Below are 13,944 nucleotides of genomic sequence, written 5' to 3'. Positions count from 1 at the left end.
TATTCGAATCAGATTCTGGTTTATTTAATGGCTTCTCAGGAGATCTGCAATCAGTTGGGGTGTATGTATTGGGTTCCCAAGAGCCATGGAGGAGCCTTGCATCATTGTTTAGTTGGCTCAAGTAGACAAAATGAATGTAAACTTCCGCTTCTTCTTAATAGTTATTCAAGGCCCTCAAGGAGGTCTGAGCTGACCACTTCTATTTGGGGTCCTTGGAAGAAGATTCTCAATCACAGTTAAAACCCTAGGACTCATCTTCCCTTGCAGCCTTTCTAAGTGCTCTTTCTTCCATAATCCATATGGTATCAGTGTTGTTTTTACTTCCAAAACCATGAATCCAGCACTCATGTAAAATCCCCTGTTCTGACCTCAGTATCTTTAAGATATATCCCTCTACTCTTGCTGTTGTCCTACAGGTCACTAACATCTATTGTCCTATGGATTATATTCCCACATTGAGGATTTTGTTGCCTAGCCCGTAGCCTTTCTGTCTATCCTAACTCCTGATATCATGTGACCTAGACAATTAAAATATCGTGGTAGGAGACCCATTCAATACTCTAACCTCCCATGTCTTTCATCTCATCAAACCCAATGAGCATTACCTTCACTTAAGGAAACCAGTCCATGGCTACACCTTGAACTTGCCATCTCTCAGAACATCTGGACTTTTGAGATTATAATTACATTATCCTTCTCTCAGACTATATAACCTTCGGTTTTTTTAAGCTATCACACTTCCTCACTTCCATTACAATTACTCTGACCTCCTCCTGCCCCTTGATCCCTCCACTTTCCTCCTAACTACATATTTCCCACTGAGCTTGGACTCTGCAACTATATTTACTAGCACGATGCCCTGAAACCTTCCTCTCCGACCACAATCTTCTTTCTTTGCAATTTCCTCAATCCTGTGACCTTCTCTAACATTGCCCCATCACATTTCCCTCATAGCCTGGTTCTCCCAAAGAATAATCTGTATAAATGGTTCCCAGACCTGGTTGTGCATCAAAATTCCTTGAGGAACTTTGTAAATATACAGATTCTCAGACCCAATCCTGAGTCAAGCTCCCCAGAAAGCTAATGCCATTGATCTATATAGCTCAGTGTTTGAGAACCAGAAGTTCTAAAGGCTTTATACAACTCTTACTCTAGTAAAGGTTTCCATGGGCATCTTAGTTGGGGCAACACTAGGTGAAGCAATACTGAACCATTTTCTTCACTATGGAACTGCTCAGACGTCGGCACTCCAATGTGCATTAATTCTTGTTAATTTCCCAAGAAGAGGATGTACATTTATTTGACCATCTAACTTTCTGTTACCTGCAGTATAGTCTAGAGCTCTGGTTTTCTGGAACACACTCTAGGACACAATCTACACTCACCAGCTCCCCTTCCTTACTTTCCATTTGCTCTTCAGCCATTACAACTAGGCATGTGCCCCTACTGCTCTGTCCAAATTCCTCAGGGAAAAGTCACCTCGGTCACTTTTCAAAAAATCTTCTTACTAAATGCTTTCCATTGTCTTAACACTCCTTCCTGGGTTTCCATTAGTTCATCCTCTCCTGGTTCTCCTCCTCTGAATGCCTTTGCTGGCTGCTTTTCCTGTGTCACCTTCCCCTTAATGTCTATGCTCCCAGGAGAGGTAGAGGATGGAGGGTGGAACAATTAGACCATGAGGGCTTCAAGTCAGGGCTATATTGTAGCAGTCCTCGTGGAGGAGGGCACTACAGATTTGGGGTTTGAGGGACACTGCAATCATGCCTTTTTCCACAGCTGTCTCCTAGTGTTCACACATCTGCTGTCTACACTGTAAGAGCCAGTGGAGGAACACCTCCAAAGTTACTAATCACATGAGATACTGATGTATTGAATAAAAAAAGCAGCAGAAGAATAGAGAGCGAAGAGAGGTGTACTCACCTCAAGAAATGCCTTGTGGAATGCATCTGAGACATAGAGGTCCCTCGGGCCTTCTGCAACAATACCTAGAAGGAAGACCAGAGAAAGCTCTGTGAAATGGGAGAAGGTTGGCTTCAACCCACAGAAAGGAATTTAGTTTAAATTAAGAGGTCCTTTGGGGCTTTTTTGAAAAATAGAAAGAAATCCTGGACCCTCACTTAATGATACCCTGAAAAATAAATACATGTTAAAAATAATAAAGTACTTTGGGTTTATTCAGCCTGGCTCCCGTGAATTTAATCTCCTGCTTCAGCTCATGGGGGGGTTGGGGTGGGGGGGTGAGGACTCTGTGCTTAAAGAAAAACTCACTCCATCTGGTAGGAATGTCTTCCCTTCCAGTGTGGCAACACTTTGGGAGTGGTTTTCAGACTTAGTTTAAAGACAGACCATTAAAGGTAAATCCAATTAACTAACATTGTAAACTCCTTTTTAAAAAAGAGATATTTTAGGGAATTCCCTGGCAGTCCAGTGGTTAGGACTCCGTGCTCTCACTGCCAAGGGTTCAATCCCTGGTCGGGAACTAAGGTCCCACAAGCCACACAGTGCGGCCAAAAAAAAAAAAAAGAGATTTTAATGCATATTTTTTAAAGGATGGTGGGTTGGAAGAACCAAACCAACTTAACACCGTTATCAAAGTATCAAAACTGGGAAGGGGGTGACTGTATCTGTCCATGTGACCTTAGAAATCACATGAGCCCTTTGGAATACCAGGTGAGGAAGGGCTATTACATGTCAGCTATGCCTGTTTTGTGGGACCCGGATGTCCCTGGCTCTTAATCATATCTGTCTCCTTGCTCTGAATTTTCTGATGCTTTTCAAGTTCTTTTCTACCTGGTCCCATCTCTTCTATCAGTTACAGACTCAAAAGGTTCCAGTGCCATATGGGCCTGTGGAGATCCAAGAGCCAATGTCCCATTTTACAGAAGAGAAAACTGACACCTTGAGAGGGAAGGGATTTCCCTGAGTTAGCAGTAGAACTGGGATTAGAATCCAGGTGTCCTGATTCACCCTTTTCTACTCTTTCCCCATCTCTTCCACCTTTGGTCAGACTTCTTTGGGGACAGAGAGAGGAGGAAAGTCCTTCCTGCACTCACCTGGGAGCTTGGACTTCTCAGGGCTGAAGAGGTCCTCAAGGCCCATGTCTTGCAGCCGCTCTTTCACGCTGAAGCTGTCCTCGATGCGGAAGCGGGGCATGTGGACCACCAGCAATGTCTCTGCCAGCTCATCTAGCCACTCCTGCAGCACCTCTGGGGTGAGTTCCTGTTCCACCTTGGTCAGGCTCTTCTCAAGCTTGGGCAGGATGAGCACCATGGTGATGTCATCACCCTTGAAAGGCAACTCAAGCACCTGGGTGCCCTCTGCCACGCGCCGATAGCGGAACTTGCCTTCCTGGTACATCATGAATACCGAACACGACTCCCCATCGGCCTTGTAGAAAAGTTCCTTCCTTGTGTTCTCAGGGCTGAACTTTGACTTCCACAGGCCCTGGAAGAAGATGCCAGGTGGGAGAATCACAAAGCAAGAAGACCAAAAACATCCGTAGGAGAATATTGGCATGGGAAGTAGTCACAATATTTTATTACATTAATATGTAAGTGTAATTGTTAAGAACAAAGGCTAGAGGGATATGCATGCAAACGTCTTAACACTGACTGTGTCAGAGTGATAGAATCATGAGTCGTTTTTTTCTGTGAACTTTTCTGTTTTTCCTAGATTTTCAGCAGTGACTATTTGCTTTTATAACAAGAAAAATAAAAACAAGAACAACCTACTGGCCTCTTTGCGAGTCTCTTCTGGAGTTTAAATCTAACTGCCTTTTGCTTTCTGCCTCCCACCAGCCTCTTTCTCAAAGGACATCCTCCAAAATGCTGGGCTCTGTTCCTGATGAATAAAGCCAGACAGAGGTAATAACCCCAGGGGGGTCATCTGGGAGTCCTGCTGGGCAGAGAGTGAGGCCTGGCCAACTTTCTGTTCAAAGAAGGAGGGGATACAAGACACTCCTTTGACATTTCTGAGTTGTAATTATCATTCCCTGTCATCTTCTGGCTCTTTGATTTTGGGACAAGTCATTTAACTCTTTGAGTGGTGGCTCTTCATCTGTAAGATTAGGAGCTGGTTATCACTAATATTTGTAGGATGCTTGCTGTGTGCCAGGCACTGCTCCAAGCATTTTATGTGCACTAACTTAATCCCTTCAGTAACCGTGTAAGGTAGATGTATCATTATTACCATTTTATAGATGCAGAAGTCGGGGCATAGAAGAGTCTCAAGTAACTTACTCAAGTTTGCAGTCAGAAATGGAAGAGTCAGAATTTACATTAAGTAATCTGTCTGAGCAGCCCAAGTTCACATTTGTGATGTTATGAAGGTCAGGAAGACTAATAAAAGGCAAAGTGTTCCATAAATTGTAAAGGGCAGTACACATTGTAGAAATGCAACCTACTCCATTCTTAGGGTGAGGGACCCCCTAAGCAACAGAGTAATTGCCAACAGCAGTGACTGGCTAACCCCCTGGGCCCAGTCGGGGAGAAGAGTGTATCTGGAGCATGACCCGGGAAGGGCACAATTCAACCTGCGTTAAGCTGGAGGCCCTCCTGAGTATCAATGGTCTGTTTATTCCCAGGACCTTCTCCCTCATCCTTCCTAAATGTAATAAAGTTGGAACAGTCTTTAGAACTCTTGACCCTCTGAGAAAGACAAAGCCGTCTGCATGATCATGTAACAAGGCTTCTGCAAAGTTTGAGGTTAGTCTGGCATCAGGAGGTTCAGAAGCTTCAGGCAAGAGGAATTTTGAGTCACTGCAGAAGCTGCTCTAGATGATGGAGAAAATCTCATCACTGAGGATTGTCTATAGACTCTGTCATTTTGTTCCAGATTTCAAAATGGAGTTAATTAGGGACAGGAGAAATCGTCACATATATATGAGAATTTATTACCACGCACACCTTGCTGCTGAGCGTGCTGGGTCTGTGAGTGTGTACACTTTGCCTTGGGCCCAGAGACACTACCAGGCCCCCTTTGGACCTCAGCCCAGTAGCCACAGCCCTAGACATGACTCTAGACTCAGCAAATTTGTATTTTACCCAGACCATGCATGTACCATTTCTCAAAAAGATCTACTGACACATGCCCAATGGTATGAAAGAAGGTAAGCTGGAGGGAAAACAAGTCATCCCTGAGGTCTCCCCAGGGACATTTTGAGTACCTTGAAGTAAATGGTGTTGACCAGCACCAAGACAGTGAACTCATTGATGGCTTCTGGGGGAATGACATCAGTGATACGCCCATCAGTCTTGTTGGATATCCATTGGTTGATGGTCACTCTGGACTGCTCTGCATTTCCCTGAGGAGAACAGGAAACAAACCTACGCAACTGTGCTATTCAATTGGCTTCTCCATTTCCCTGTGAAGCACTTTATTTCGTCCATCATCCCTCTGCTCTTTCCCACCATTTGGTTAAGCCATCTCTCTAACCCAGATTGGGGAAACCTCACATATCTAGTGTAGTGTCGTGAATCTTCCATATCGTTAATAAATGGTAACAGAAGAAAGAGAAAGAAAGGAAAGAAAAAGAGGAAGAAATAAAGAAACAGAAGAGGAGAAATATAGTCTGAGAAAAGAAAACAAAATATTATCTTCTCTGACTCTGGAAATTTGAACTCTTATGAGTATTCATGAGATATATTCTATGGGAAGCTAATGAGTGACACAGGAGTTGGGGGGTGGGCAGGAGAGATGCTCATGTGGTCCAAAAAGTTTGAGAAATACTGATTGAATAAAGTCAGTAGATTTCTTTGTTGCAGGACTTTTATATAACTTTTTCAGAGCAGCCTCTACAATCCAGAGATTACATTGATTTTTCAGGTTTCAAGCAAGAATACATATCCCAGGGGCTCTGACTTATAGTATTATAACACCTCCACCTGCCTTCAACTACCACAGCAGTGTTAATTTGGATCCTGCTTCTCTATCTCTTTAATTTCTGAGTGGAGAAGAAGAACTCTGAGGTCAGGGATGACATCTGCAACTCACCTTGAAGTCCAGGGGCTGGAGCTTGGCTCCATATACCATCTCACTGATGTCCTGGTAGGTCTCATTGAAGGTAAGGGATTTGTCTCCAAAAAGACGGTTGGCTGATACTAACTCAGAGGATTTATTGGCTTTTCGATAGAGTCGGCAGTTCAGTTTGGCAAAGAAAAAGTGGATCTGATCAGATGTCTTCTCAGAGATGGTATCAAACTTAAAAACCTGTAGAAGCCAAAAGAAAATAGCGGTGGGTCTTGTAAAGCAGCCTGGCTAACATGGGTGGTGAGCACAGTGCCACTCAGCCCCTGACCAATAGTTGTGAGTCCCTTTAAACACAGTGCCTGGCACAGCATAAATGCTCAGCTCATGCTTTCTAGATGAATAAATGGATAAAAGAAGAATAAAGGGTAGGAAGGAGAAAGAGAAAAAGAAACACAAAGAGACTGGGATACCACCCAAAGTCTCTAAAGGGCTCTAGACCAACACATAGATGTTCTCCTGGGTGTTCCAGCAAGGAGGTTAGGCAGAAGGGCTTTGGGTTGTACCTCCATCAGCTGCTTGAGGGTGTTGTCACAGGCACCCAGCTTGGTCATAGCAAAAGCTGTGGAGATACTCAGGGGTGACAGGAAAATGTTGTCCTTGTCATTCTTCTTGTCTGCCAGATGCTGATAGAAGGTGGCGGCAAAGTGGGAATTGGCCTTGGACAGTTCCCAAACCCGCCGGTTGGTGGCCCCGGGGATCTTCTGCTCTGAGCCCTCGCCCTCAGTTGCTTTCTTCTCTGGGGCACGGTAAATGCACATGGGATTCATGGGAATGTCCCGAGGCTTGGCTGTGCAGATGTCCTCCCCAGGGCTCCAATGACAGGTCACACAGCTCCAGAGGCCAATAAGCAGCAAGGAGAGAAGACATACACTCCTATAGGGGGACAGAAAGCCGAGTTAAGCTAGGCTGAGAAATCACCTGTCCCACTGCCCACCACAGATTTGCCCCAGTAAAGCATAGATTACCATCCCACCTGCTGTGGCCAGGAGGAGGGCCAAAATCTTTGAAAAGTACAAGGGCCTGGGACAAATCCAGTCCTGGACTCCTTACAAGTGGATAGTTTCACTTGCCTGGCCATAGTCATGTTGAAATTAGAATCAGCTATTGAAGCAACTGAGGTTATTAGAAGTACTGTGTGCTCAAGGCCTCATGCTGGAAGATATAAAGAATGCAAAGTTTCCAATTGGTGAGATGGGACATGCACACAAGAAAAATGGCAGAGAACTTTAGTGCCCAATGAAAACTTAGGTCAGTTGGAGGAGACATTAACAGAAGCTGATTAGGGAAGGACTCAGAAATAGATGGATTTTTAACCTGGATGTTAAAGGATTGGGAGGATTTTGATTGATTCAGCAGATGGATTTCAGCAACATGAGAGGGTTAAGAAGGAATGAATTCTCCTAATTTGTCAATTTCATGATCTCATTTTTTAAAAAGTGAAATTAGTTTTATTTACTTTAGCCACAATCAATGTGCTGAAAACACCGGAAGTCTCTAGCTCCAGCCTAATCCTTCCACTGAGTTCCAGACCAGTTGTTTGCTGGACAATTCCACCTGGATGTCCTGCAGATTCCTTAGTGAAATACGAACAAACTGAACTCATAACTCTCACCCACACACGTTTCTCCTTCTGTGTCCTTCAACTCCGCAAATGGGACCCACAGTTACCTGAGAGCCACCCTGGATTTCTCCCTCTTACCCTTATTAGTCACACCCTAGATTCTATGCATTCTCTTTCCTTGTTCTCTCGCTGCCTTAGTTCAGGCCCTCAGCATTTTCTGATTCCTAGAAGTTTTAGTAACTTCCAACATGTATTCGCTAAAGTAAATAAAACTAATTTCACTTTTTAAAAATGAGATCATGAAATTGGCAAATTAGGAGAATTGGGACACCCAATTAAGTAAACCAAGAGATAAACTCTCTTGTAACGTTTTTGTAGATAAGACATGAGGGGCCAGGAACTTCCTGTGGCTGACTTGGGGCCCTTAGGTCTAGAGAGGGGAGTCTGCATGAGGGTACTGAGTCTTCTCAATCTTCCCCCAGCAGAAAAGCAGGTTATGCACGCAGTGAAGAAAGGACTCACCAAAGTGGTCTGCTGGGCAAGCGTGGGGCTGGCTGGAAGCTGGGGGCAGCTGAGGGGTACTTGGCTTCTTGCATGATCTGAAGTGAACCCTGCAGTCCTTTTAAGAACAGAGGCACAGAATGGGAGAGCAGAGGCACTGAGGGAGCCATGGAAGGCAGGGTGAGGAAGCAGAGAGAATCTTGCCATTCTTCTCCTCAGCTTACTTGCCTCTGTTTACCATTTTGTCCCTCAGCTACATTTGGAAATACAAGTGGAGGCTGAGGGGGCCCTAGGAGTTCTGTTAAGCACAAAGAAAAACCAAGGTGGTCAAGCCACAGCCTCACTTCTAGCTTCCTGTAAAAAACCAGATCAAGAAGGGAATGTGTGTGATGTTGAGGGCTGCAGTCCTTTGTCAAAGGTCACTGAGACCTTGGGTGGGGGGATGGGGGATGTGATGGGGGTGGGGCAGGGGGGAATTGAGTGGAAGGAGGAGCAAAAAGGGAGTTAGGAGGTCCTCATAGATTAAATTTGTCCTCTTTTCAGATGTATGGAAGGCCCAGCAATTCCCCTTGGAGCATCTCCTGGACTGCTGTGAGGGCTGACACTGATGCAGCATCTCTGTACAAGGGAAGACATCCCCTGTTTCTTGGGTTAAGAATCCAAGGTGTGGCTTAGGGTAAGGCCTTACCCCTAGAAGGGAGTGGGAGGGAGGGCACTTGGAATGACGTCTTCCAAACAAGTCTGATTAAAACTACCATGGAGAGGGCCTGGTCTTCTCGAAGGTGTCGAGGTCATCCTGGTGAGTCCCTCAGAGGTCAGAAAACCCAGTGAGGGCATGCAAAGGGAAAGCTCACCCCTCTTACCTTTTTCCAGCAGCTACAGTTCCTATCCCATTGGAAAGCATGGTTGCTAATCTTCCACGGGTCTGGGCGAGTGGAGATAGTGTGGTTTGAGGCAATCCCTCTGAACTGGTTCTTTCCTCTAAATCTGGATGAGGTTCCAGAGGCTAGGATGGGGGATGGAGCTGGTGAGGAGGGGAGGCCTGAGGTCAAAGGCTGATGACCTGCTCCCAGGGTTAAGCAAAGTGTAGAGCCCAGTGCTGGTTAATTAGTAGAGAAGTTTTAAAGTTCAGTCAGGTCCAGAGAAAGAAGGTCCACCTTTCCTACCCATACTCCCTCACTTTCTTCTTCATCTTTATAGAAAAGGAAAAGGAGAACATGTTCACAAATTCAAACTTAGAAAATACCTAGCTGATGAGAACTTTGCAGGAATTTTTTTCTTTTTTCCTGGTTAACTAAACCAGGAGGTAGAAGATAGTCTATTTTCTACATAAATAAAATAGTGTATAACTAGCCAAGTTGAACGTCCAGAATGAGAGGTAGTCTTCTACCTCTCAGTGCAATATCCTCTTTCTCACAGGTTTTTAGGGAAAGAGAGAGAAAAAGAGCCCACGTTATCTAATCATAGGGGAGAGAAGAGAAATATTCTGAAACAGGTGCTACTTTCAGGCCTCTAAGAGCTGATGTGTCAGTGACCTAGTCAAGGACACACAATGGTTACACCTGTGTGTACAGTGGACTCATTCCCCATTCAGCCTTGAAGTGGTGGGAGGGGGCACAGGAGCAGGGGTCTCAGGGTGCTGCCAAGGACATTTCTAAGGTGGATGAGCTGGGTGGGAAATACTTCGAAAAATTCTCTTGGGGGATCAGGAGACAGGGTGGGGCAGGTGAAAAACATACATGCAACTACTGACATACTTCTAAGAAGCAAACAGAATGAATTATTTTTATTTATTCATATTGTTATTTTTACTTATTTTAGTTATTGGGGAAATGGAGTCAAACTAATGGAGAAAAGGGCAGGTTTATGTTTATTTCCCTCTTCCTAAATAGCCAAAAACAGTATCATAAGGATTGCTGCAACTGTATTCACAGGATACAAGTATGCCACCTTCTGTGTGACTGAAGACTTCTTGAAGTTGGTACAGTCACAGGCATTCTAAAGAGTTCTTTATTCATCAGACAGGAAATCTCTACCTAGACTGAAGCTGCGTCTAAGTTCTTGACTGATTTAGACCCTGGACATCTCGAGGGCCCGTGTACAGTATGAAATTACAAGGAACTGTCCTTAAAAACCCCAGAATGGTTGGAGGCTCCTTGTCACTCCAGATTAAAGAAAAGTGGAAAGTCTCCTATTCAACCACTTGTGTTCAGCAAACACAGGAGCACTACCTGAGTCAGCAGGCACTGTTCTAGGGGCTGGGAGCTCCAGACAGGAAGACATGCAGTGATCACATAAAGGAATCAGTATATAAAAAATAGATCTATAACATGTCAGTCAAGTGTTAATAAGGGTTACAGAGAAAAATACAACAGGGCAAGGGGATAGAAAGTGATGGGAGGAGGTAAGGAGGCTACTGTTGTAGAAAGGAGGTGGGAAAGGCCTCCCTAATAAACTGACACTAAGGGACCAGAGTAAAATGAGGGAGGGAGTCAAATATCTTTGGGAAGAGCTTTTCGCACAGAAGAAACAGGAGATACAAAGATCCTGAGGTGGGACTATGCTGTTCAGACCTATTGTTCCAGCTTGTAGGAGTTGTGAGACTTGTGCCTTGTAAAGAAGGTCCTTGGAGGAAGGCAGGTGAGGGGACCCTGCCCAAGGGGTAAAGGGGGTCTGGTGAACATCTGTGGGAAAAGAGATAAGGGTGCAGATACCACCTGGCCAGGTAGTGAAGAACTATACATCAGGGGTTGTGTTTAATTTCTTCATCCATTCATTGAGTCATATGGTCATTTAATTAACAAATGTTTAATAAATGCCAATACGTACCGGGCATGGTTGGTGCTGGGCCCGGGGTTATAAAGATGACTTTGTCCTCAAGGAGCACCGTGCTTCACAGCAGACCCCAGACATGAAGATAAACATCCCAATCAATGCTACTGGCCATCTGACTAAAGTGTGTATAGGGGAAGGGGAAGGGCAGACAGGTGGGTGTCCATGGAACTGGGGTCAGGAGAGGGAAAGATCAGGAGGTGATAATGTAAAAATTTCTTAATTTGCAAGACTAAGACACAAAGTCTTTTTATTTTAAAATAATTTTAAAGTAATAAAAAAGTTGCAAAAATAGTACAAAATATTCTTGTGTACTCTTTACCCAGATTCCCCAAATGCTCACATTGTTAACATTTTACCACATTTGCTTTTTGCTTTGCTTTTGGTATTCTTCTTTCTCTCTCCCTCTCCCTCTCTCTGTTTCTCTCTCTGACCCCCTCTCCCTATTATTTTTCTGTACTGTTTGAGAATAACTTGCAGATATAATGCCCTTTTACCCTTATGAAGACTGAGGTTCCTAAAAACCAGGATATTCCCTTATATGACCACAGTATAAGATCAAAGATAGGAAATTGACAGTAATATAGTACCATTTTCAAATCCATAAATCTTATTCTAAATTTGCCAAGTGTCCCACTAATGTTCTTTATAGCAGTTGTTCTCAAAATTTTTGGTCTCAGGATCTCTTTATAGTCTTGCTAAATTACATCTAATTATTTAAATAGTTTATATAAAATAGTTTTGCCTTCATGAATACACTGAAAGGTTTTGTGGACCTCCTTGGATCCCTGGATCACACATTGGGAAACATTTCATAGCCCCCAAAAGTCCACTCCCCCCCACCCCCCATTTCTTGGTCCAGGGTCACATTGCATTTAATTGTCATGTCTCTTTGGTCTCCTCTAGTTTGGAAGAGTTGCTCTCTTTTGTCTTTCATGACTGTGGAATTTTTTAAGAGTACGGGCCAGTTATTTTTATTTTTAAAATAAATTTATTAAATAATTTATGGCTCCGTTGGGTCTTCGTTGCTGCGTGCAGGCTTTCTCTAGTTGCGGCGAGTGCGGGCTACTCTTCAATGTGGTGTGCGGGCTTCTCATCGCGGTGGCTTCTCTTTGTTACAGAGCACTGGCTCTAGGCACGCGGGCTTCAGTAGTTGTGGCACGCAGACTCAGTAGTTGTGGCTCTGGGCTCTAGAGCGCAGGCTCAGTAGTTGTGGTGCACGGGCTTAGTTGCTCCACGGCATGTGGGATCTTCCTGGACCAGGGCTCGAACCTGTGTCCCCCGCATTGGCAGGCGGATTCTTAACCACTGCACCACCAGGCAAGTCCCCGGGCCAGTTATTTTTGAAGAACGTCTCTCAATTTGAGTACATCTGAGGTTTCCTCAGGATTAGATTCAAGTTATACTTTTTTTGGTAGGAATACTAAAGAAATAATATTGTACCCTTCTTAGTGCATCGTATCAGGAGGCACATGATATCAATTTGCCCCATTACTAGTGATGTTAATTTTGATCACTTGGTTAAGATCAGGACTGCCGAGTTTCTTTCTCTGCTGTAAAATTACAATATTTTCCTTTTTATTAAACAAGTATCCTGAAAGAAGATACTTTGAGAATATAAGATACATCGTTTTTCATCAGACTTTCACCTGCTAATTTTAGCATTCCTCGGTGGTTCTTTGCAGACTTTTTAAGCACTGTTCTTTTCCTAGTTCCCACCTGATTCCCTAAAAAGGATTACCACTGAAACCATTAGAATTCAAAGACATCAACTAAGTTAGACAACACACTCTCTTGCTAGGGTGTGAGGAAAATGCCCTTTCACTCATTGCTGATGGGAGTGCAGAATGCTATAACCCTTTGAAGGAAATCTGGCAATACCAGCATTACAAATGAGTTTACCCTTTGAGCTGGAAATCCCACTTCAGAAAGTGTATCCTACAGACGTATCTGTATAGGTATAAATTAAGTTACCAATTGTAACTTGATTTGCAATGGCAAAAGACTAGAAACAACTTCCATCTATAGCAGACTAGTTAAACCAAGGTACATCCCCACAATGGAAAACTATGCCACTGTCAAAAAGAATGAGGCTGTTCTCTTTGTACTGATATGGAAGGATCTCTAGGCTCACTAAGTAGAAAAAAGCGAGCTGCAGAGCAGTGTTTATAGCATGCTAACTTTTGTATCACAAAGTGGGGATGATGGAGCAGGTGCAGACAGACAGGGGTGGAAGTGAGATTTGTCAATATGAACCGTCTTATTTTTCTATTTTTCAATATGTTAATATTATTATCACCTAGTCAAGAAGGTCTGGACTTTGTGAGCAACAAGGGCATCAGGGTTGTGTCCCACAGAGGCTTGGGGAGAGAGGAGTACCAGGGCATGACACAAAGGTGGTGGCAGCACCAAAGAGGAACTAGAAACAGCCTGAGCCCCTGGCTGGTGACAAAGAAGGAAAGGAGACTGAGAGAAGCCCAGTTCAGGTGGAACTGATGGAACAGAGGTGTTGAGGTGCGCCCTGACTGGCAAAATTATTTCTAATGACTGTATAATATTTCATTGTCTAGAATTTAACCATTACTTCACATTAGCTTAGGTCAAAATCTTTAAATCTTTTTTTGTTTTGTTTTTTTTGGTCGCACCTCGTAGCACGCGATCCCTGACCAGGGATCAAACCTGTGGCCCCTGCAGTGGAAGTGCAGAGTCTTAACCACTGGACCGCCAGGGAAGTCCAAAATCTTTAAATCTTTGAATATGAAAATGATAGGTTCCAGTTACTACATTCCAGGATCTATGCTAAGTGCTTTGCAGGCATTAGCTTATATAATTCTATTGTCAGCTCTACCAGGAAGATAATAATATGCCCAGTCTACAGACGAAACAACTGCTATTTACAAGGGTTAGGAACTTGCCCCAAATCACAAAGCTGGCAAAGGTGAGATTCAAAGCCTTGTCTGGATAGCTATCAAGAAAATGTCCCTGCCTTCCCTGGTTAAAACTTACAGTGTCCAACTGTTTTT

General features: G+C 43.9%; 1 protein-coding gene across 2 annotated transcripts in view; it reads right to left on the bottom strand.

Annotated features, from left to right (window-relative positions):
* SERPINC1 (serpin family C member 1) overlaps nucleotides 1-11,148 on the bottom strand; it is a 45,816-nt gene extending 34,668 nt beyond the window's left edge. The window contains exons 1-7 of one of the 2 annotated variants that reach the window (XM_060132996.1): nucleotides 10,919-11,148; nucleotides 8,953-9,113; nucleotides 6,531-6,900; nucleotides 5,992-6,207; nucleotides 5,165-5,302; nucleotides 3,054-3,444; nucleotides 1,921-1,985 (exon numbers count right to left, since the gene is read on the bottom strand). In XM_060132996.1, the coding sequence (XP_059988979.1) occupies nucleotides 1,921-1,985; nucleotides 3,054-3,444; nucleotides 5,165-5,302; nucleotides 5,992-6,207; nucleotides 6,531-6,900; nucleotides 8,953-8,993 (1,221 nt within the window). In that variant the 5' untranslated portion in view covers nucleotides 8,994-9,113; nucleotides 10,919-11,148. Of the gene's footprint in view, nucleotides 1-1,920; nucleotides 1,986-3,053; nucleotides 3,445-5,164; nucleotides 5,303-5,991; nucleotides 6,208-6,530; nucleotides 6,901-6,992; nucleotides 7,180-8,952; nucleotides 9,152-10,918 lie in introns of those variants that run through there. The other variant, XM_060132988.1, reaches the window with a different exon arrangement.
* Between the last annotated feature and the right edge of the window lie 2,796 nt (nucleotides 11,149-13,944).

The sequence above is a fragment of the Lagenorhynchus albirostris genome, chromosome 2, assembly GCF_949774975.1.
Source record: "Lagenorhynchus albirostris chromosome 2, mLagAlb1.1, whole genome shotgun sequence".
NCBI lineage: Eukaryota > Metazoa > Chordata > Mammalia > Artiodactyla > Delphinidae > Lagenorhynchus > Lagenorhynchus albirostris.
Note: the sequence above shows the minus strand (reverse complement) of the source record. Positions and strands in the feature narration are given on the sequence as shown.